The sequence below is a fragment of the Anomaloglossus baeobatrachus genome, chromosome 5 (assembly GCF_048569485.1).
Source record: "Anomaloglossus baeobatrachus isolate aAnoBae1 chromosome 5, aAnoBae1.hap1, whole genome shotgun sequence".
Taxonomy (NCBI): Eukaryota; Metazoa; Chordata; class Amphibia; order Anura; family Aromobatidae; genus Anomaloglossus; species Anomaloglossus baeobatrachus.
In genome coordinates, this window is record NC_134357.1 from 479,075,644 (window position 1) to 479,100,275 (window position 24,632).

The 24,632-nt window shown below is 45.5% G+C and overlaps 1 protein-coding gene across 1 annotated transcript in view; it reads left to right on the forward strand.

Moving 5' to 3' along the window:
* Nucleotides 1-13,956, forward strand: part of MAP2K6 (mitogen-activated protein kinase kinase 6) — a 61,107-nt gene extending 47,151 nt beyond the window's left edge. Inside the window, exon 9 of the mRNA XM_075350672.1 lies at nucleotides 11,261-13,956. Within this exon, the coding sequence (XP_075206787.1) occupies nucleotides 11,261-11,338 (78 nt within the window). The 3' untranslated portion in view covers nucleotides 11,339-13,956. The remainder of the gene's footprint in view (nucleotides 1-11,260) is intronic.
* Nucleotides 13,957-24,632: the final 10,676 nt, after the last annotated feature.

The following is a 24,632-nucleotide window of genomic DNA, read 5'->3' on the forward strand; positions in this document are numbered from 1 at the left end:
GTTTCCTATTTCTTGCTAAGTACCTATGTTTGTATGGTTACCGTTGTCGACTAAGCGTTTTAAGATCTGCTGACACAAAGCTGTTTCAATATATATATATAATATATGAGAGAGAGAGACCTTACCATTCCCTTTTTTCAAGACTGTCTACCTACAATGTTGGCACTGACTTGACAGTGTAAGAAAATACTTTCTTAAGAAAGGGAATGGGAACGTCTATAGTTAATATGGAGGAGACAGTTTGTGGATGGCTTTGTATGTCAAGGATAGGGTTTTGAACTGGAGTCTTTGGGCAATGGGAAGCCAGTGAAGGGATTGGCAGAGTGGCGAGACCAGGCAATAGCGAGGGGAGAGGTGGATAGTAATCAGGCGGCAGAGTTTAGGATAGATTAAAGGGGTGCACGAGTGTTAGAAGGGAGGTCACAGAGCAGGAGGATGCAGGAGTCGAGACCGGACTAGTGTTTTTGGTGATTTTTGCTTAAGGAATGCACGAATCCGGGAGATATTTTTGATTTGTAGTCGGCTGGAGGTGAAGTGGGTTTGGAGGGTTTGGTTGGATTTGTTTCTTGAAAGATAGTCGAGGGTTACCACGAGCTTGTGAGAATGTGGAGAGTGAGCAGCCATTGACTTTTTGATGGGATTCACTTCGGGGGGGTTGAGAGAGGAGGAGGAAAGATGATGACTTATGTTTTGTCCATGTTCAGTTTTAGAAATCGCACAGAGAAGGATAAATTAGCAGTGGTAGATCTGCATATCAGCGTAGATGTGATGCTGAAAGCCATGGGACACTAAGCTGTCCCATGTTGAAGGTTTAGACGGAAAATAGGTGTCCAAGAATGGAACCTTGGTGGACACAGACAGTGGGCGAGATGAGGAAGTGGTGTGAAAATTATTGTTTCTTTATCGTTCCTATGGGAGACCCAGACATTGGGTGTATAGCTTCTGCCTTCGGAGGACACACAAAGTACTACACTAAAAAGTGTAGCTCCTCCCTCTGAGCATATACACCCCCTAGAGAACCAGATCTAGCCAGTTCATTGCTTTGTGTTCAGGAGGCATACATCCACACATGCATTCTCATCTGATTTTTCATTTTTGGAAAGATTTTGAAGAAAAGCGGGTCCAAGCCTGGACCCCCGGCATGTCCCTTCTCACCCCACTGTGTCGGCGGTGTTGTTAAGGTTGATTCCAAGGCTGGAGCCTTACATGCCGTGCTCCTTCACCATCCCTCGGGCTCTGGCTTGAAGTGGGAGCCAGCACGGTTCTCCATGCTTTGCAGGAGACCGGTCTCCATCCGCAGCCCTTCAGGATCCTGCTGGACGGAGCACTCATCCCCAGGGACATGGCCCTGCGTCTCAGCAAGCTAAGTACCTGAGACGTTTATATATGGGGGTCCCTGTACTTTTATTATGTGGGGAGAGTGTGCTGAGTGTTTTTTGTGACATTTCCGGCGGGTTCTCTGGCTGTCGCCTGAGAACCGCGCCGATGGTGCCTGCGCGCCGGCCGCACCGCTCAAATTTAGGCCCCGGCTTCGCCGGAGGCCTACTTTCGGTTTCACTGCCCTCGCATGTCATTCATGCAGAGGGACAGTGTGGCTCCGCCCAGCGGCCGTTCTGCACAGGGGAGAGACACTCCTCACTGAGTACATGTCTCCTCCCCTGTAAGTCTCTTTGGCCCTCCAGATCCCGCTCTCAGATTGATGGCGTGGCTCTTGAGTCCTGGATCTTTACGGTTTCTGGTATTCCTCCTGAAGTCATCTCCACTATGACTCGGGCTCGGAAGTCTTCCTCGGCCAAAATCTATCACAGGACTTGGAGAATTTTCCTGTCCTGGTGTCGCTCTTCCGGCCATGCTCCTTGGCCTTTTTCCTTGCCGACCCTTCTGTCGTTTCTACAGTCCGGTCTGCAGCTAGGACTATCCCTCAATTCCCTCAAGGGACAAGTCTCGGCTCTGTCAGTGCTGTTCCAGCGGCGTATCGCACGTTTGGCTCAGGTCCGCACCTTCATGCAGGGCGCGTCTCACATCATTCCGCCTTACCGGCGGCCCTTGGATCCCTGGGACCTCAATTTGGTCCCCACGGCCTTGCAGAAACCCCCCTTTGAGCCTCTTAGGGAGGTTTCTTTGTTTCGTCTTTCACAGAAAGTGGTCTTTCTAGTGGCCATAACTTCCCTCAGGAGAGTCTCTGATTTGGCTGCGCTCTCTTCGGAGTCACCTTTTTTGTTTTTTCATCAAGACAAGGTGGTTCTCCGTCCGACTCCGGACTTTCTCCCTAAGGTGGTTTCTCCTTTCCACCTTAACAAGGACATTTCCCTGCCTTCCTTTTGTCCGGCTCCTGTTCATCGCTTTGAAAAAGCGTTGCATACTCTGGATCTGGTGCGGGCACTCCGGATCTATGTGTCTCGCACCGCTGTTCTTAGGCGGTGCACCTCTCTTTTTGTGCTAACCACAGGTCGGCGTAAGGGCCTCTCGGCTTCTAAGCCGACCTTAGCTCGTTGGATTAGGTCGGCCATTTCCGATGCCTACCAGTGTACTCAGGTGCCTCCCCCGCCGGGGATTAAGGCACACTCGACCAGAGCTGTCGGTGCCTCTTGGGCTTTCAGGCACCAGGCTACGGCTCAGCAAGTCTGTCAGGCTGCCACTTGGACTAGCCTGCATACCTTTTCAAAGCACTACCAAGTGCATGCTCATGCTTCGGCAGATACGAGCTTGGGCAGACGCATCCTTCAGGCGGCTGTCGCCCATTTGTGAAGTTAGGCTCTGCCTACTTCTCAGTTTTTCTGTTTATTCCCACCCATGGACTGCTTTGAGACGTCCCAATGTCTGGGTCTCCCATAGGAACGATAAAGAAAAAGAGAATTTTGTTTACTTACCGTAAATTCTTTTTCTTATAGTTCTGTATTGGGAGACCCAGCACCCTCCCTGTTGCCTGTTGGCAGTTTCTTGTTCCGCGTGTTATCACCAGCTGTTGTCGTGGACAGAATCTCCGGTTGTTCCGGTTCTTGCTCTGTCTTTACTTGTGGGTGGCTATTCTCCTTCAGCTTTTGCACTAAACTGGCTAGATCTGGTTCTCCAGGGGGTGTATATGCTCAGAGGGAGGAGCTACACTTTTTAGTGTAGTACTTTGTGTGTCCTCCGGAGGCAGAAGCTATACACCCAATGTCTGGGTCTCCCAATACGGAACTATAAGAAAAAGAATTTACGGTAAGTAAACAAAATTCTCTTTCTTCATCGTTCCTATGGGAGACCCAGACCATGGGTGTATAGCTTCTGCCTCCGGAGGACACACAAAGTACTACACTAAAAAGTGTAGCCCCTCCCTCCGAGCATATACACCCCCTGGATAACCAAATATAGCCAGTTCAATGCTTTGTGTTCAGGAGGCACACATCCACACATGCATTCTCATCTGATTTTGATTTTTGGAAAGAGTTTGAAGAAAAGCGGGTCCAAGCCTGGACTCCCGGCATGTCCCTTCTCACCCCACTGTGTCGGCGGTGTTGTTAAGGTTGATTTCAGGGCTGGAGCCTTACATGCCGCGCTCCTTCACCATCCCTCGGGCTCTGGCTTGAAGTGGGAGCCAGCACGGTTCTCCCTGCCTTGCAGGAGACCGGTCTCCATCCGCAGCCCTTTCAGGATCCTGCCGGACGGAGCACTCATCCCTCAGGGACCTGGCCCTGCGTCTCACAAGCTAAGTATCTGAGACGTTATCGGGGGTCCCTTGTACTTTATTGTTGGGGAGAGTGTGCTGTGTATCTATTGTGACATTTCCGGCCGGTTCTCTGGTTTTCACCTGAGAACCGCGCCGATGGTGCCTGCTCGCCGGCCGCATCGTTAAATTTAGGCCCCGGCTTCGCCTGAGGCCTAGTTTTGTTTTCACTGCCCCTGCATGCCAATCATGCAGAGGGACAGTGCGGCTCCGCCCAGCGACCGTTTGGCACAGAGGAGGGACACTCCTCTCTGAGGTAATATTCCCTCCCTTGTATATCTCCTTGGCCCTCCGGATCCCGCTCTTAGAGTAGGCCCCGCCCCCTCTCCTCGCTCCAGCGCCATTTTATCAGCGTTCTTATGCATGTCTGCATAACCACATTGTGACAGCGATCGGCGCTGGCCATCTCTCTGGGGGTCCGGGCTGTGGGATCTGGAGGGCACAGAGATGTCCCAATGTCAAACGGTCTGGCAAGCCACAACCTCCGGTTGTGGACCTGCTTATATACTCTGCGTATATACTCTGCTGGGGGTCATTCTGGCTCAGAGCCCCCACTTCAGCAGCATGTCTCACACGAGGAGCAAGGCTGCAAGGCTGTACTTAATATGCACTGCATGTAGGCTCGTACTGCCTGTACTGAGCACATAACCACATTGTGATGCCTGCTCTAACATGGTGGTGCCTCAGCCTGGAGGCTCATCCCCAGTGGTCCCTCCGGCTGCTCCGGCTCCGGTGGCTGAACCCCCGGCTTGGGTAGAATCCTTCTTTCCAGGGGACAGATGTCCCGGACACTGCTGAGCATGCATCAGCCCCCTCCTCAGGGCGCTTCAGCTGCTACGGCTCGCTCAGCAAAGCTCACAGAGGATTCTTCATCTGGCTCTGACCCCGTCCTCCTAAAATGGAGACGCAGGGTCCCCTCTCCTTCCTCGTCCCGCGGCTCTGATTCACGAGCTGACTCGCAGGACAAGGAGGATGCCTTTAATGGGGGCTCGGACGCTACCTCCATGTACCCCATTGATCTGTCCGAAAGTGACGCAGATGCTAGTGATTTGATTGTGTCCATTAATTTTGTACTGGACCTCAATCCGCCTGTATCAGGGGAGCACCCCTCTCTGGCAGAAAAGCATCAGTATACCTTGCCTAAGTGAACAAGGAGTGTGTTCCTTAACCACTCCAGTTTTCAGGCCACTGTGACCAAGCCCAGAGCCTGTCCTGACAGACGCTTCCCAAAGCGTGGTTCTGATGACCGTTTTCCGTTTCCACCAGAGGTGGTCAAGGAGTGGGCTCATTCACCACAGGTAGACCCTCCGGTGTCTAGACTCGCAGCCCGGAAAGTTGTATCAGTGGCTGATGGCAACTCTCTTAAGGATTCCAACCGCCATCTGTATATGAGGCGGCAGGGGCCTCGTGCTCCCCATCTTTTGCAGCAGTGTGGGCTTTCAAAGCCATCTCTGCTTCTCTAGAGGAGATGCATTCCCTCACCAGGGACTCTATGCCCGAGATGGTTGCCTTAACTTCCAGGCTTCAGCCTTTTCATCCTATGCCATGTCTGCCATGCTGGAGGCTCCGCACTGCGGTGGCTTCGGCCAATTCTCTCGCTATCCACAGGATCTTGTGGCTTCGAGAGTGGAAGGCAGACGCTTCTTCAAAGAAGTTCCTTGCTGGGCTCCCATTTGCTGGACCCAGGCTGTTCGGTGAACAACTGGATGAAATTATTCAGGAAGCTACTGGCGGGAAGAGTACTTCCATGCCACAAACCAAATCAAGGAACCTGTCCAGGGCAGGAACCAGTCGAGGTTTCGTTCCTTTCGTTCCTCCAACTGGTCGTTCTCTAAGCCCTCGGCCTCGTCCACTAACTCAGCCAAGGACCAAAAACCCAACTGGCGCACGAAGCCGCGTCGTCAGAAGACGCAGGAGCTGCTGCCACTAAGGCAGCCTCCTCTTGACTATCTGGCCGCGCCAGCAACGTCCTTGGTCGGTGGCAGGCTCTCCCGCCTGGCGACATGTGGTTTCAACACGTCTCCGATCAGTGGGTGCGGAATATCATCTCCCACGGCTACAGGATAGAATTCTATCCAGCCCGCCAAACAGATTTTTTCTGTCAACTCCCCCCTGCTTCAAGGCCGCCGCCTTCTCTCAGGCCGTGGCATCCTTGCAGGCCAACGGAGTAATTGTACCGGTTCCCACCTGGGAACGGTTCAGAGGTTTCTACTCAGATCTCTTCCTAGTCCCCTAAAGGGACGGTTCCTTCCGGCCCATCCTGGATCTCAGGCTTCTCAACAAGCATGTTCAGGTGTGGCATTTTCGCATGGAGTCTCTGCGATCAGTCATTGCCTCAATGACCCAAGGAGATTCCTTGCATCCTCGACATCAGAGATGTCTATCTGCATGTGCCAATTGCAGTTTCACACCAGCGTTGGCTACGTTTTGCAATCAGAGAGGAACATTTCCGATTCGTGGCTCTTCCCTTCGGGTTAGCCACGGTCCCTCGAGTATTCATCAGGGTCATGGCAGCTGTGGTTGCGGTTCTGCACCTCCAAGGGTTGGCATCCCTTTTCCTGGACGGCCTTCTAGTCAAGGCTTCATCCAGTGCAGACCGTCAGCGGAGTGCTTCGCTCACTCTCGCCACTCTAGTCCAATTCGGGTGGCTTGTCTTTTCCCCAAGTCCACTCTGACTCCGACCCAAAAGCTCACGTACCTAGGGATGCAATTCGAGACTCTGCAGGCACTTGTGAAGCTGCCCTTAGTAAATCAGCAGTCCCTTCACTAGCGGTGCACTCTTTGCTGAGGCCCCGCCGTCATTCCATCAGGCACCTAATGCAGGTGCTGGGTCAGATGGTGGCGTCAATGGAAGCGGTTCCCTTGCCCAGTTCCATCTGCGTCCTCTGCAGCTGGACATTCTCCGCTGTTGGGACAGACTTCCTCCTTGCACTGGTTAGTGGCTCTGTCGCCACAGACCAGGGGCTCCCTTCAGTGGTGGCTTCGGCCCCTCTCTCTTCAGGGACGCTCCTTCCTGGCCCCGTCCTGGGTGATCCTCACCACGGATGCCAGTCTATCCGGCTGGGGAGCAGTATATCTCCACCACAGAGCGCAGGGCACTTGGACTCCGTCCGAATCAGCCCTCTCGATCAATGTGCTGGAAATCAGAGCTGTGCTTCTAGCTCTCTTGGACTTTCACCAAGTTGGCGGGCAAGCACATTCGAGTCCAGTCAGACAATGCCACAGCGGTTGCCTACATCAACCACCAGGGCGTGACACTCAGCCGCCTGGCAACGTTGGAGGTTCAACGCATCCTTCAGTGGACGGAGGATTCCAGGTCCACCACATCCGCAATCCACAACCCAGGCGTGGAAAACTGGGAGGCAGATTATCTCAGCCGTCAAACCGTGGACAGCGGCGAGTGGGCTCTGCATCCGGCAGGGTTTCGGTCAATCTGCCGCACTTGGTGCACTCCGGAAGTGGATCTTCGCTCCCACGATCCTTAGGCCTTGGCAGCAGACGCGCTGGTTCAAGATTGGTCCCAGTTTCGTCTGTCTTACGTGTTTCCCCCTCTAGCTCTTGCCCAGAGTCCTGCGCAAGATCAGAATGGAGGGCCGTCGGGTCATTCTCATTGCTCCAGACTGGCCCAGGCGAGCTTGGTACCCTGACCTGCTCCATCTGTCCGTTGAGGTGCTGTGGCATCTCCCGGACCGTCCAGACCTTCTCTCACAAGGTCCGTCTTTCCGCCAGAATTCTGCGGCTCTCAGATTGACGGCGTGGCTCTTGAGTCCTGGATCTTGACGACTTCTGGTATCCCTCCTGAAGTCATCTCCACTATGACTCGGGCTCGGAAGTATTCCTTGGCCAAAATCTATCACAGGACCTGGAGAATTTTCCTGTCCTGGTGTCACCCTTCCGGCTATGCTTCTTGGCCTTTTTTCCTTGCCGACCCTCCTGTCCCTTCTACAGTCCGGTCTGCAGCTAGGACTATCCCTCAATTCCCTCAAGGGACAGGTCTCGGCTCTGCCAGTGTTGTTCCAGCGGCGTATCGCCCGGCTGGCTCAGGTGCGCTCCTTCATACAGGGCGCATCTCACATCATGCCGCCTTCCGGCGGTCTTTGGATCCCTGGGACCTTAATCTGGTCCTCACGGCTTCCAGAAACCCCCCTTTGAGCCTCTTAGGGAGGTTTCTTTGTCTCGTCTTTCACAGAAAGTGGTCTTTCTAATGGCCATAACTTCCCTCGGGAGAGTCTCTGATTTGGCTGCACTCTCTTCGGAGTCACCTTTTTTGGTTTTTCATCAAAACAAGGTGGTTCTCCGTCCGACTCCGGACTTCCTCCCTAAGGTGGTTTCTCCTTCCACCTTAACCAGGACATTTCCCTGCCTTCCTTTTGTCCGGTTCCTGTTCATCGCTTTGAAAAAGCATTGCATACTCTGGATCTGGTGCGGGCGCTCCGGATCTATGTGTCTCGCACCGCTGTTCTTAGGCGGTGCGCCTCTCTTTTTGTGCTGACCACAGGTCGGCGTAAGGGCCTCTCGGCTTCTAAGCCGACCCTAGCTTGTTGGATTGGGTCGGCCATTTCCGATGCCTACCAGTGTACTCGAGTGCCTCCCCCGCCGGGGATCAAGGCACACTCGACCAGAGCTGACGGTGCCTCTTGGGTTTCAGGCACCAGGCTACGGCTCAGCAGGTCTGTCAGACTGCCACTTGGACTAGTCTGCATGCCTTTTCGAAGCACTACCAAGTGCATGCTCATGCTTCGGCAGATGCGAGCTTGGGCAGACGCACCCTTCAGGCGGCTGTCGCCCATTTGCGAAGTTAGGTTTCGCCTACTTCTCAGTTTTCTGTTTATTCCCACCCATGGACTGCTTTGAGACGCCCCATGGTCTGGGTCTCCCATAGGAACGATGAAGAAAAAGAGAATTTTGTTTACTTACCGTAAATTCTTTTTCTTATAGTTCCGTAATGGGAGACCCAGCACCCTCCCTGTTGCCTGTTGGCAGTTTCTTGTTCCGCGTGTTATCACCGGCTGTTGTTGTAGACAGAGGCTCCGGTTGTTCCGGTTCTTGCTCTATCTCTACTTGTGGGTGGCTACTCTCCTTCAGCTTTTGCACTAAACTGGCTATATTTGGTTATCCAGGGGGTGTATATGCTCGGAGGGAGGGGCTACACTTTTTAGTGTAGTACTTTGTGTCTCCTCCGGAGGCAGAAGCTATACACCCATGGTCTGGGTCTCCCATTACGGAACTATAAGAAAAAGAATTTACGGTAAGTAAACAAAATTCTCTTTTTTTTATTAATTATTATTTATTATAAAATGGGAGATTCTGAATGTCCGGTCAGTTAGGTATGAGGAGATCCCAGATAGGGCCAAATCTGTGATGCCCAGAAATGAGAGAATCTGAAAGAGGAGGGAATGGTCCACTGTGTTAAAGGCAGAAGACAGGTCCAGGAGGAGGAGGACAAAGTAGTGTCGCTTGGCTTTGGCGGTTAGTAGGTCATTGGTGACTTAAGTTAGGGCAGTTTCAGTGGAATGATGCGGTCGGAAGCCAGATTGTAACCTATTAATGAGGGAGCAGGTGAAGAGGTGGGAGAACAATTCAACATGGACATGCTGTTGCAGTAGTTTTGAGGCATAGGAGAAAAGTGATATGGGGCTATAGTTAGACACAAAGGATGGGTGAAGGGAGGGCTTTTTGAGGATGTGAGTGATCGAGGCATGTTTAAAGTATGAAGGGAATACACCAGTTGTTAGTGATAGGTTTAAGAGATGGGTTAGGGTCGGGATGAAGACTACAGTGAGGTTGGGAATGAGGTGGGATGGGAGCGGGTCAGGTGCACAGGTAGTGAGATGTGATCTTGAGAGTAGAGTAGAAAGATTATCTTCTGTCATGGTGGAGAAGATGGATTTGGGGTAGTTATGAGGCGGGACTGGGGATAGTGGGCCAAAGCTTGTTCTGTTATCAGTCTTTCGTTTGAAGAAAAAGGCAAAATCTTCAGCTGAGGGGAGAGGGAGGTGGCGCTGGGGGACGGAGGAGAGAGTTGAAAATGTTGAATAGCTGTTTAGGGTTGTGACACGGAGGATATGAGAGATAATTAGGTTTGTTTTGCAGCAGTAAGTGTGGTCTTGAAATTGGTGAGGGACTGTTTGTATGCAATGAAGTGATCGGTTGAATGAGACCTCTTCCATCTCCGCTCAGCAATCATAGAAGCCCGTCTCAGTTCTTTAGTCTGACTCGGTTACCTGTGGATTGTGTGAGTTTTGGTAAGCGTGAGGGGGGCCAGTGATTTGAGAGCAATGCCTGCGAGAGGGAGAAGGGACTGAGAAAGTCAATGTGTAAATCAAGGTGTTTGAGATTTCTGCGAGGGTGTGAAAATTTGTGGAGGGAGGGTTGTGTACTTGAAGAGAGGGAAGAGAATGTAAGTTGGTTGTTGTCAGATAGGGGGAGAGTTGAGTTAGAGAGGTTAGATAGGGAACAGAAATGGGTGAAGATTGAGGTCCAGCGTGTGGCCATCTTTGTGAGTAGCTGCAGTGGACTATTGGGTGAGGCCGAAGGAGGAAGTAAGTGTTAAAAGTTGAGACCGCTGAGTGGGAAGTGTCAATGGGGATGTTAAAATCGCCATGAAAGTGGGGACGTCCGTGGATGAAAGGTAGTAGCCAGGTGGTGAAATGGTCAAAAAAGGTTGTGGCTGGCCCTGGGGGCAGCGGTAAATGACAGTTGGAGGGGGAGTAGATGTGGACTGAGTGCAACTCAAAGGAGGGGGAAGTAACGGAGGGTGGCAGTGCAATTGTGGTAAAGGAGCATTTGTTGGACAGGCGAAAACTAACTTCTCCACATGCTTGCTACTGGGGCAGGATGTGTGAGAGCTTGAAACCACCATAAGAAAGTGCAGTAGGAGAGGCAGTGTCAGAGGTGTTGAGCCAGGTTTTGGTGATGCCGAGGAAGCAAAGTTTGTTAGCGATAAAGAGGTCATGGATGTAGGAAAGTTTGTTGCAGAATTAGCAGACATTCCTAGGGATCCTGTTGGAGTTACTGGAGGCTTGGTGGCTGGGTGAATGAATGTAAGGCTAGAAAGGTTGCGAAGGTTTGTGGTAGATCGTGGATGAGGGTTAAAAATGACTGTGTGTATGTGTCAAGGGGGGCCAGGATTTGGAGCAATATCTCCAGCAGTGAGAAGTAGAGAAAGCGTTAGTAGGTGGGAGCAGGAGCGGCCATGAGGTGGCCATGTGTCTGGAGACACAGGGTGTTATGTGGAGGAACAGATTTGAGGGGAAGGTGAGAGGATGGAAGGAGAGATGACCAGTTCATTATTGGGCTTTTGGATTCGAGGGGTTAGTAGGAAATGAAGCATTTAAAGGGGTGAAAGTGAGGAGAAGCACTAACAATGTTTACAGTGGTGTCTATGTATCCAGTTACCTTCAGGTACAATTCTGGTCTAATTCATTGCAGTACACTTGTATGATGCACACTTTGATGATTCAGCAGCCATATTGTGTATATGTATTTTTTATTTCTTTTCTTTACATTTGTTGTTTTTTTTTTTTTTTTTTTTTTTTTATGCCTTTCCTGCAGCAACACCCGTTCTTTATGCTGCATGCATCCAAGGACACTGATGTGGCGTCATTCGTCAAACTCATCCTGGGAGAATAAATGGTGGCGAGTGACCCTCTTCCCTTACATCCTACGCTCGGACTTCTCTTCCTGCAGGACGTGGGGTGGCTGAACGCGGCTGCTGAAATATCCCATAGACAAGAATCACGGGACTGGGAAAACTGGACTCCATATTTGTTTCTGTCGGCCTTTTTAATTGCAAACGTCTAACCTCTGCGCTGCAACAGCCGCCTCTCTGGCAGTTCAGTAGTTTCACCGATGCATCTTAACGGAATGGGAGGAAATTCTATGTATTTTACTTTTTGTTTTTGTACCCATTTGCTGCCGTATGGGTTTTATAGCAATTTTTAGGTTTTCCTACTCTAGACATTTTCATTTTTGGTTCTAGGTGCTACTAGATATTTTTCTTTCTTCCCCCCCCCCCCCCCTTTTTTTTTTTTTTTCTTCCTAATATTTTGTTCTATTTTTTTTTTATTTGCCTGTGTTTGTGAGGAAGAAGAATGTGTGATCTGGGTAAAGTACGGTGGCAAATATTTATAGGGTTTTGTTGGTGAAAGGGTGAAAACATATTTTTTTTTTTTTATTTTTTTTTTTGTTTTTCTCTTTTTAAATAATATTTAAAGAAAAAAAAAATCCCCTCCCCACATTTTGTTTTTTTTTTTTTTTTAAATAATTATGGAGTGGCTGTGTGTGGGGAGAAAATGTCATCCTCCTATATAATATATATACATATATATATATATTCCTATTTTTTTTTTTTTTTTTTAATCTAATGTGTTTCATTTTTAAGGCCAAGTAGTTAGATTTGACATATTGATGATTTTATGCTGGCCGAGACGAGAGGAGTCACTTTTGGCTTCCATATTCTCAGAAAGGGCTGGAGGCTAAAAAATACACTAGAATAATGCTGTCTGAGGTTATTAATGGAGAGGACAGTCTTGGGGTGTAATTTAAATATGAATTTCTGCATATATATGTATACTACAGAGGAAAATCTGTCTCGAGGAATCCTATTGGGGGCAGGTTTATTTTTTTGTATTGGCATGCGACTGGTACTAAAAGCCAAATCCTTACCCTCTCTGTACAATTTAATCCTCAGAATGTATAGAACTAGTCAATGGGTTGTTGAAGGAGCCCTCTTGCAAACACAGAAACTTGCAATGCATTGGGTCACCAAAAAGGCAATTTAAAGGGTTATTCTAATTTTGAAATGTTGGTGCATGCGCACTTTTTTTTTCTTTCTTGCGCATGGAAGTTTAAAAAATTGCTTGTTTTGCTCAGTAATTTTTGGAGTTCCCATAGAAAGAAATGGAGAGAGCCGCGCATGCGCTGTCACTTCTCTAGAGTATAAAACTAGCCTTTGCGTTGCTCAAAAGCGTGTGAATACACTTTAAGGAAATTTACGGCTCCCACTACTGAGACATGCATCTCGGGAAACCATGAATGGAGAGGAGGCCACGTATGCCCAGCTTTTTCCTTTCGTTATAGCACTAAAAATTGAATGCTTGCTCAGCAATTCTCGAACTCCCATAGAGCAGCGCATGCGCAGTCAACTATCTGATGGGTAAAACTTGCACATAGCTGTCATAAAAAGCTTGTTAAAACTTTGGCTTACAAATGTATTGAGGGCTCTAGTAAAAGGGTTATTTCCATCTGATTTGTCTTCCAGTAGAGGGAGCTGTAAATATAAGTATTTCAAGACCTAGAGCCCTCTGCCTTAAATAGAGGGGTGGTGTCTTAAGTGCAGCTTTTTTCCATTCCTGTGTATGGAAGCTCTGAAAATTGTGAAGCAAATAGAAAATTAATGAAGAGAGCCGCGCATACACAGCCACCTCTGGGTGTAGAACTTGTCCAAGGGTCTGAAAAGGATCCCTTGTGCGCATACAGGCCATCAAAGGATTATTCCTGTCTGTTACACTTTATTCCTCCCACATGCATCTCAAACCTGGAGTCCTCAGCTCGGAATGTGGAGGTTCTCGCGCATGCGCACTTCTTTCAAAACATGGCACTTTTGGTATTTCCATGCAAGTGAATGGAGAGAGCTGCACATGCGCAGCCACCTCTTCCTTTTGCGAATATTTCTGCAGCAAATCTGTGGCATGTGGCTATACCCTAAGAACAACAGATTATTTATTTTTTTAAAGAATGAATTGAACTTTTCTTTTAATTTTTAAATAGCCCAATTTTTTTTCTCCTGTACTTTTAGTCACTTTTTTTTCTGATAGGATCTTAGGAGTTATTTTTCCTACTTGAATCAAATAATTAGGTAAATTCTGTGTAGCAATATAAAACTACTGTACTTTTTTTTTTTTTTATTTTTCATGAATTTTAGCCCTTGCCCCCACCCTCAATTATTATTATTATTATTTTTTTTTTTTTTTAAATAAATAATTAAGAGCGCCATACAATGCATTGCAAGGGGTTACTGGGGGTCATGGTATCCATGACAGATTAGTAGTGTTTTCTATTATTGAAGGGCTTGATTTAAATAGGTCATGATCATTTTGGCCATGATGAAATGTGTGGATCTTACAGTGGTGAATACTGCAGGCTTGTGCCATGTCAGAAAAAAAAATGTACACAACGGGAAATAATAACAGATTTATTTCCAATCCAATGAAATGTCTTGCATATCAATTATATTTTTTAATGTCAAACCAAGTCTGAGTTTCTTTTTTTTTATGTAATTCTACCAAGGTTTTATTTTTTTTGCTTAAGATACAAATATGGACATATACCCTGCTGAAATAGGGCAAATAAATAAATCACATATCCGGGTACTTAGTAAACGCTATTTTTGCTCAAAACCGCATAAAGTCATCCCACTGCTGCAAGGTGTGCCCAAATCTGGATGGTAGCTACTTTGTTAAACCTTACTATGTGTCAGAACAGACCTCAATGAACTATAGACAACCAGTCAAATTAAATGCCCAGCTCAGTGTTAAGGGGTCGCCACACCCTATTTGTACTGAATATAAGAGACTAAAGCAAAACCAAAAGAATGAGCCGGGGCACGAGTTGGTATACATGCAAATTATAAGCGCATGTTCACACTGGACATTAAGCCTAAGACACATGGCATGAAAATCGGAGCGGCCTGTGTGTCCGCATCCATGAGCGATTATTTTCCTAGCCCTAATTGGACCGAGAAAACAATCGTAGCATGCTGCAACTGTAATGTGTTCCTGTTTTCTCTCTCACCCATTCAAGTCTATGGGGCGAGAAAAATAGCACTGCACTCGCAGTACACCGGTGTACCGCGAGTGCAGGGCAAGAATGGCAATAGCCAGCTACGGAGGAGAGAGGGAGATAAGTCCCTCCCTCCCCTCCTCATTGCCGGCCTTCCCCTCCTCATTGCCGGCCTTCCCCTCCTCATTGACGGCCCTCCCCTCCTCATTGCCGGCCCTCCCCCCGCAGCTGTGGTCTGATCGCATGATCAGTCGCAGTGACACTCGCGTCATGCGAGGATCGCAGTAGTCCCCTGTGTGGCCCCCGGCCTTAAACAAAATATAAAATAAATAAAAATATGAACATATACCTTGCTATAAATAATAAGTAAAAAGCAATAGTGCACATAAATATTGTGGTACTTTGTGGACACTTTTTTTTTTTTTTTGCTCAAGGTGAACCTATATACTACAATCTCTAGATGATTCTATAGGGTAAGCGTACATGGCACTTACCCTAGTGTTTAGACTTTGGGTCTGCAGACTTGTGAATCATCAGAGTGTGCACAGTACTCGCTATCGAGATTTGCCCAAAGTGAGTGGTCATGGGCACCCCGGCCACATTCCTACTAGAAGTGTCTGGCCTCACTCCATTCACTTGTATTTAGCGAGGCAGTGCAAGACTAGTCTGCATGTGCCTGCTCGTGTGCAAATCGCATATTTGGAGTCACGAGCCTGCTAGCTCACAACATTGGAGAATGCTGACAGCGTGTAATGTGCGTGCTGTAAGTATTCACAAGTATGCTGTCAGGGACTGCAGACTTTAACCTCAAGCCTGGACAACCACTTTAATCTTTTTTTTTTTTAGCGCAAAGAACAACATTTTTCACTCAATTGTTGCAAAATTTGTGTAAAAACTCAGACCTACATAAAATTGATGCAGGAATGGGGATTGAGTACATTTGAGTCAAATAAAATGGCAATGTTTTTTGGTTTTTTTTAAGACGCAATTGATGAACTATTCGAACACATCATCCACAAGGACAAAGATCAAAAAAAAAAAAAATCAGACGAAAAAAAACCAGATAACGCATTACGGAATTGGACCTAAAGTTTTTAGACTGGACACCATCAAGAAGTCCCTGCTCGCTCTATGCTGCCAAAGCCCATCCTGGTCATGATCTCAAGAAGATCTTGTTGTGTTCTCAGCCTCAATAACCAGAAGTATCGCTAAAAATGTAAAAAAAAAATAACATTGAAGTGCCCATGTGGTGCCAACCCCCGATGTCGTTGATGAAATGTCTTAGTGTTTTTTGTTTTTTTTTTATATTGCTTTGGAAAAAATTCACACAACCATGTTTCACAGTCTGACCTGGTTGTTGACTTCTAGTCAGGAGACCTGCAACCAGTCTTACGATGACCATGAAACCAGCATCCCAAGATCCTTTTAATTATCGTATTTTAATGGGAACCAACCAGCAGGATGTTAAGTGAAGCCAGTAACTTACTGGCTCTAGGATTCCAATCATACCTTTAGATTGGATATTTGACTGTAGAAAAAAAATGTGGAATCAGAGTTCCAGAAGTGCACTGATTGAGTGGCCTGTGCATCGGAGTGGGACTATGAGGGTTGGGTCTTGTGGTGGTATTCCGACCCTGCATGCTTACCTGGCCTATCTCCTCCCCTCCCATCTCAGGTGCCATCCTCTTGGATACTATTGCCGTGGGCGGCGCATGCGCCACTCACATCCTGTCTTCTCGTCAGCACCGCGGCACAAGCCTCTGAAACAGGAGGACAGCATCTGCAATAAGATAGTGTTATGCGCAGGGGCTGACTTCTAGATGCTATTGCGCGCTCGCCGGACATAAATGTAATCTAAGAAAATTACTGATGTTCACTTTAGAAAGGTAGAATGTGCCAAGTGCAAACTGAACATGAAACGGCAACAAAAAGGAGACAGTTGCAACCTGTAGTGCTAAGATATGTGGAACAATGAATATCGAAATATAGACATGCATTACTGCTATGAAAAACATCCAAAAATAAAGATACTTGGCACACAAAAGGGCCAGTTTTATGTGAGCCCAACAGCCAACGGCAAGGTGACCTTTTGTTGGGTCCCTGCCTACTCTAACACCTCTCATTGGGTTAAAAAAAAATAGTGGTGATAGCTTTACTTTATATATGAAACTCCTGCTGGTTGGTTCCCTTGCTGGAATCCCTCGTCCTCGCCTGGCAGGGGCAAACCTTTTTAATTTCCCTGCAGAGCCACCGTTGGATGAAAGGAGTATTCCAAAGTTGGGTCACAAAAATAGTTATCGCACTAAATGCAACCAATACATTTCCTAAAAACATACTTTTTTCCTGACCTACATTTTTTTTAAAAAACTTTTTTTTAAAGTTTTTCAAAGAAGGTTAATCCACTGGACGTCTAGTTTACGAGATCCAATCGTGTGTATGTGTAGACCCTGTTTCTGACCAGTCCATGTGTAAGCAGAGCACCTCCTCTTCTGGCATTTAAATAAAAAATGTCCGTGCGTTCAGAAAACATTTTTTTTTTTTTCTTACAGTTCTCGTTAAGAAATGTCAGAGCCGACTCTAGCCAGATAAAATAAATACGTGTTTGCACATTTCTCGCTCATGACCGCAAAGACTTCTTTAAATGAGTAAATATTTATTTTTCTAGTCTGGATTTAGGTTTTCTTGAGAGACGGCTGCAGTTTATCAGGATCTTTTTTTTTTTTTTTTTTTATGTTCCCGGTTTGCCAAGTAAACAGCTGCTAACCTGTCTGCTGTACATAGTGGCGGATGTTTTTATTGGGTGTTGGAGACATAATGGAGAACCCCCCCCATCCCCCGATCCCTTGAAATGTTATTTGGTTTAAATGGGTTTGAGAACTAAAACATTTTAGCATTTTCTCAATTACCATTTTGTCTGGTTTTGTTTTAAGGGTGCATAGGGACATCTCACCAGTGACCCGGTGTACATAGAAGCAGCCGAAATGTAAGCGAATTCTAAGTAGTCCACAAGTCGTTGATTTCTGGACCTTTAGGTGGCACCTCCGGGACACTTCATTTACTAGAATTTGTATATGGTGATGAACGGTTATGTAGAGTAGAGGGTTATGAGCGCTGCAATCAAATCATGGCCATATGCGTTACGCTCAAATAGAGGATATTAATTGGGACTCCAAAGGCATCGTGTCATATCATTCAGCTCTTGTGGATTGTTGCCATTCATTGGTGAAAAGTTGGCAAACCCACCACTTGAAAACAGACTGTTCTAGTAGGTCCATCACTGTCGGGGCACCACGTTGCTTGCCAAAGGGCCATTGATGTTCGCGACCGCTTATTAGTAAATATATACCAAATGATCCATCGGGTCGTCAATATCAGATTGGTAGGTCTACTTCCCCATCACCTTTGATATTGACATCCATTGGTTAGAAAATACAAAAAACTGGCTAACCAAGATCTAATGGGACACCAATATCAGATTGGTTAAAATCGCCTCGCGTCATCCCCATTGATGTTGGCATCCATTGGTAAAAAAAAAAAAGGGATGGTTCGAGCTAACTTTGACCAGAGTCAACTCCAGCCATCCCCTTTGTTTTTTTTTTTTATACCGATGGATGCCAACATCAATGGGTTGACTTTGCCCAATCTGATGCCTAATTAGATCATGGTTAGCCAGTTTTCTTAGGTTGGCATCTATTGATAAAAAAACAAACCACAAAAAACTGGCTGACCAACAATTTTCTGGTCTTTAAAAACCTGAAAACTGATTAACCAATTTAGTCCAACACGGTCATAGCTTGTCAAAGATTAATCGAGGTCCTGGAGGACCAGTTCTTTGAGCATTATACGATCTTAAGAAAGGTCATCAATATTCGAGTGTTGGGGGTTCAATGCCCGGCAACCCCCACCCCCACTAATCAGATAATTGACGTAGCTACAGTGAACTAGAGATATCAAGGCAGACTGGCCAAGTAGGTACAGTAAGGTCACAGCTCCATGTAGCTTGAGATCCATGACAAGTTATTAGTAATTAAATATTACATGATCTTTTAGGTCCACAATATTCGCTTGATGGGGATTGACTTGGACAATCCTACAGATATTTGCATCTATTGGTGGAAGAAAAAGCGATCAACCCACAATCTGCCTGTGTCTAGTGGGTGCTGATTGTCCAAGTAGGTCCAACACGGCCAGAAGGCCATTTTTTAGCTTACCAAATGGCCATTAAGGTCTCCTAGATAAGTTCTAAGCTCAATATTATACAATCTTATGGAAGGCCATCAGTATTCTATTTTGGGATTCTGGTTTCCAGTCCATTAGAAGTTACATAGGTTGAAAAAAGACCTAGGTCCATCTAGTTCAACCTTCATCCACCAATGATATATTTTGTTACTAAATCATTTATAACCAACAATGATGTGTGTAATGAGGAAATCATCCAGCCCTTTTCTAAAAGCTGTGGTTGTATCTGCCATTACTACCTCTTGTGGTAGGGCATTCCACAGTCTGACTGCTCTAACTGTAAAGAACACTTTCCAATTTAGCTGCCGTATTCACTTTTTTTTCAGTGAATACCCTCTTGTCCTTAGTATTATTTTTGGAAGGAATAAGTCATGTGCCAGTCTTTTATATTGATCACACAAGTATTTATAAACTTATAAATGAGATCTCTGAGGTCTTTTTTTTTTCTAAGCTAAACAAATACAACCTTTTCAACCTTTCATCATATGGGAGGCCTTCCATACCTTGCAATAATCCAGTTGCTGCCTTTTGAACTTTTTAATATCTTTTTTAAAAGGTGGAGCCCAGAACTGGATCCCATATCCCAGATGTGGCCTTACAAGTGATTTATAGAGGAGTAACAATATAAGTTGGGATCACAGGATCTAATTTCTCCTTTTGTACACCCTAAACTTTTGTTATCTTTTGCAGCTGCTGCCTGACATTGAGTTCTGCTGCTCAGCTTACTTGTAACCAGACCCAAGTCCTCCTGTTCTGTAGTCCCGAGTTTACTTCCATTTAATGTACACGTAGCAACAGGATTACTCTGTCCTGGGTGCATTATTTACATTTATCAACATTTAAATCTTATTTGCCAAGTGTCTGCCCATTCCAACATCTTATCCTGATTATTTGTAATATTGTACTCTCAAGGTCTGTTTTTAATATACTACATAGTTTGGTGTCATCAATGAAGACTGATACTTTACTCTCAATCCCATCCGGAAGGTCGCTAATAAAGAAATTGCAAAGAATCGGTCCTAGCACAGATCCCTGTGGCACCCCACTGCCGACTATAGCCCAATTAGAGAACGTACCATTTATGACTACTGTTTCCTATCTTTTAGCCGATTCATTACTCATCAGCTTATAGTTTATTCTGTTAAAGAAGATTTTTCATGTTGATCCAGCTGAAGTTGTAACTTGCCCATCGCATTAATTGAAGGGTTAATGCAAGCGGATATTTCAGTGGTGGTGGATACCAAACAAACAAATCCATCATACTAAACAATTCAATAAAGTATTTTTTTATAATTTCCGTGGTATTTCATCCGCCTATTGCTCTCTGCAATGTAAGCAGTGGTGGTCTGGTTATCCAGGTTATTCTTCTCCAAATTGAGTAGGAATACACACAATGGGGTGGAACCTGTTTATTATTCATTTTTTGTTCCTGGCATAAGAAGGCTATAAATGTAGTGGGAAATGATGGTACTTTTGTTTTGCTTCTCAATAAAAATGAGTTGTGGCTTCATTGTTTTCCAATTTCTATTTGTTCCATTGTGTTTTTGTTTGCTCACAATTGACGTTAAGAAGGGAAGGCATCATCAATCACCCTGACAACATCCCAAAAACAAAAATAACCTGGAAAATCTCATCACAGTGATATAACGGATATTGGAGAAATATGAATCAGAGCATCCAAAAATACAGTGCCGTAGACCTATTGTCATCTTTTGATGTAGATGTGTTCTAATGATTTAGGACTTCTGATGTAGAACTTTGTCTCTTAATTAGAGATGAGCGAACACAAGGTTCAGTGTTTGTACCAAACATGGGCATTAAAAAAAAAAAATAAAAAACAAAAACTCCGATTCGGAGTTCAGGTGCTTTACGTATGAACACCACTTGCGCGGGCATCACTGTGCTCGGGTACACTCAGTGCTCAGCCCAGTGCGAGCGGCTTGCAGTGTTTGAATGGCTCGCACTGGGGGTAACAACAGCGTGATCGGATTTAGTGTGCACCATATGAAAAACCTCACCCACCTCCAGAAGTAATCTGTTTATGGCTGACTGCATGTGGGTGGAGACCCGAGCTGCTCAATTAGTGACTTCCATTGGGGTTCAGGCCAAGTCGGGGTCCCAAACCAAACCTCATCTAAAGTCCAGCGGAATCCGGCAAACCGAACTTCAATGCATTTCCATTTGTCTCTACTCTTAACTCATCGAAGTTTTGTAGGCAAGGAGGTCTTAAAGAATCCACCACTCCTGGCCTAATTTCACGTCTCTAGTTTACTCTTTGCTCCAATTAAACTTACTGAGATATTTCGAGAGGAGGACTAGTACTAAATTTACTACTACTAAATTTAAGATTGTCTATGCAAAGGTCTAACTTTGCCAGGTCATTTTTTTTTTTGTATGCTCCCATTTGGTTTCCGGATGTCCAAACATTGTGAACCAGGACATAAATCATGACCCAAAGACCTAGGTCGATCAATTTTGTCCAAGAACAACATTGATGTTGGTCCTTGATGATTATCTCAATGCCGTAAAAATGTCAACATGCAAAATGTGTTTCCATGAAGAGATAATGATATCACTTCAAAACATGCTCAAACATGACAGATAAGTTCTTAAAACTTTGAAAAGTGAATGGAAATTAGGAGGAGACGTCAAATAATGGCTAGAAAATCCTGGAATTTTTGAACATCTCATTCAGAAATAAGAAGATTCAACAAACTTTCTAGTCTTTGTGATCTCCAGTGTAGAGCACAGACTCAAACTGACAGTGTCGCTGTCAGAGGTAAAATCATCTTGCTGAGACTAAAGGCTGCTTTACAGAGACTAAAGGCTGCTGAAAGCACACGCCACTGTCGTTTGTGCGTCACGGGCAAATCGCTGTCCGTGGCACACAATATCGCTAGGACGCGTAACACGTACCTCCCTTCCTAGCGACGTCGCTGTGGGCGGCGAACAACCTTTTTTTTTAAGGGGGAGGTTCGTGCGCCGTCACAGCGACATCACACAGCGGCCCGCCAATAGAAGCGGAGGGGTGGAGACCAGCCACACTAACGACACACCCACATTGTTCCCCGAGGACGCAGGAACGCTGCTGTTCGTCGTTCCCGGGGTGTCATACATAGCGATGTGTGCTGCCTCAGGTACGACTAACAACCTGCGTCCAGCACCAGCAACGATTTTTTGAAAATGAACGATGTGTCAACGATCAACAATTAGGTGAGTATTTTTGATCGTTAACACTCGCTCATAGGTGTCACACGCAACGACGTCACTAACGACGCCGGATGTGCGTCATGAATTTCGTGACCCCGACGACATATCGTTAGAGATATTGTTGCGTGTAAAGCCCCCTTTAGATGAGCTATGTGTCATATATTCCATAATGCCCTCTGTTGTCTACTCACTAATACACTTGCCGCAGGCTAATTGTGACCCGTGTTTGGTACCTGGACTGTTGGTTCCCGTGGTGGTAGTGCTTCTGCTACTTTTAGCAGCTCCCACCTGCTTAGCCATGGTTTGTTTTTTTACAAAGCGGTGATATCTTTGTATGTCTTTTACACTGCAATGTCTGTTGCCATTGACAATTTTTGTTTTACTATACACTGTTGACAATCTTTTTCAATCCCAATTATTCAACTTTTGGCAAAATTGACTTAACAAGAAATGCTAGGTAGGTAGGTAGCTACATATGCAGAAAGGAAAATGTGGCTGTCAAACTGAACAGGTTTGCAAAATCAGAAATACACTGTTAAATGCATTAATTTTTTTTTTTTTTAGAATATTCCATTTTTTTCTGAAAAATCACATAATAAGAAATGCTAAGTACATACAAGCACAAAAAGCTAGCACTTGCAACAGGGTGCTGTATTGGTGTGGTGTGGTGTGGGTGGATGTAACGCTTGACTAATACAACAAAGGCACCAAAAAAAGTTTGAAGTGCACACTTGGGAGGTAGACAGTCCGGTTAGGGCCGTTTCACATCTCCGGTATTATGCCGGAAGCCGAATCCGGCACAAATGCAGTACAGTTATATTCATTTACAGTGGAAGCGTGACACCATGTGGACATATGCGGTTGTGCATGAAGCACACAACCGCATGGTGTCGTTCTTCCACTGTAAATGAATGTAACTGTACTGCTTGTGTGCCGGATACAGCTTTCGTCAAAATACTGGAGATATGAAACTAGCCTTAAATGTCTGCATTTTGTGGAATTTTCTTTTATATTTTCAAAAAAATAATTATTCCTCTCTTTAGAGAGATTATAGTAATATCACTATTTATTTACTTATATAGCACCATTAATAGTGCTTTACATACGCAGTCCCTATTGGGGAAAACAATTTAAATTTTCTATCCGTATGTCTTTGGAGAACCCGAAGGAAGCCCACGCAAACACAGGGAGAACATACAAACTCCTGCTGATGTTGTCCTTGGTGGGATTTGAACCCAGGACCCCAGAGCTGCAAGACTGCAGTGCTAACCACTGAGCCACCATGCTGCCCAGATTGTATAAGAAATGTAATATTTCAGTATTGTCACTTATATTGAGTAAGCATGCTCTCTAACTCTCTGATTTCAGATTTTTTATTCTATAAAAAATATTGTCCTGTCTTGCATCTGCTTTTAAGTCCATTAAGAATGTAAAAAAATAAATGTAATTCAAATGTGGCAGTACAGATACCATAGAGAAGAGTTTATGTGACTTTTTACAATCTAAACTGGCCACATCCTGAGAGGGGCTGAAGTGCTGAGTAACACATCTCCCCCATTTTCTAATATCTTCATAGGTCCCGAAACATTAGCTTGGAAATACTCCCTTCAACCACCTGGGCAGTAACATATTGTTCTCAGAGGAGAGGGTGTGTACTTTTTTCCTCCCTCTCTGACGCTGGCCAATTATAAGCAGGAGGCAAGACAGAGGTGGAAAAAATCCCAATACTCCTCCAGAGAAAGTTGAAACCGATTCTCAGAATGATCTCGCAAGACTTCATTAGTTTCAAATGACCCCACTGACCAATCCTCAATCCTGATACTTCTTGGTCAAACAGATGTAGCCTTATTAAAATGTAAAAAGTCATGACAGGTCCTCTTTAACTTCATGTAGATGTTGCCCCTGGTCAGATTAGATCCCAGGACACGGTGGACAAATAGTCAATACCTCTATATCTGTGGTTTCCTAAAAGCTGCTAGCAGTGGACATTGTATTTTTGCAATAGTTGGTATGCCACACATTACAGACCAAAACCTTAAAGAACTAAATTAGTAGGAGATGCAAGAAAAGTCCAATTATAAGGCTCTTGGCCATGATGATGGTTGAATTCTGTCTTCTGCAGGTATAATTCAGATTTTTGATGGAAATAACTAACAGTATGCTTTATTTTGGGGGTGCTCACAATAGGCATCCTTAGTGCCAGCTTATTTGAATCCTCATGTAATAGAGAAACGTCTCTACGATACTTCTTGCGGTGAAGATTGGACCAGACCACTTTTGGATGCACCACTCTACTGTCCAATCCAACCAATAGAGCAGTCATGCAAATGTCTTATGACAGAAGCACATTTAGATAATGAATTTCACAAAACGATGTCTCTTTTCTAGGAATAAACCGTAACTCAGTATATTACCTAACATAGGCATCTGTTCGTAAGTGTCAACAGCTTAAATGCAATTGTTTTCTAGTCAGATTTTTCAGTTTTACTACAAAGCGTTGATGATTTAAAGATTAGGCAATGATGCATCTCTGACAAATGGTATTGTCTTTCTAAAAGCTGTGAATATTGAGCAGTGAGCTTATGCAATGCTGTCATTTGCATTGTTTAAGACTAAATTTGGGCAGATTGGATTGGATTTTTCATGGCCTGGTGGAAATCTTGCATATCGGTGAGCTCAACCCCTGTTCTGGGGG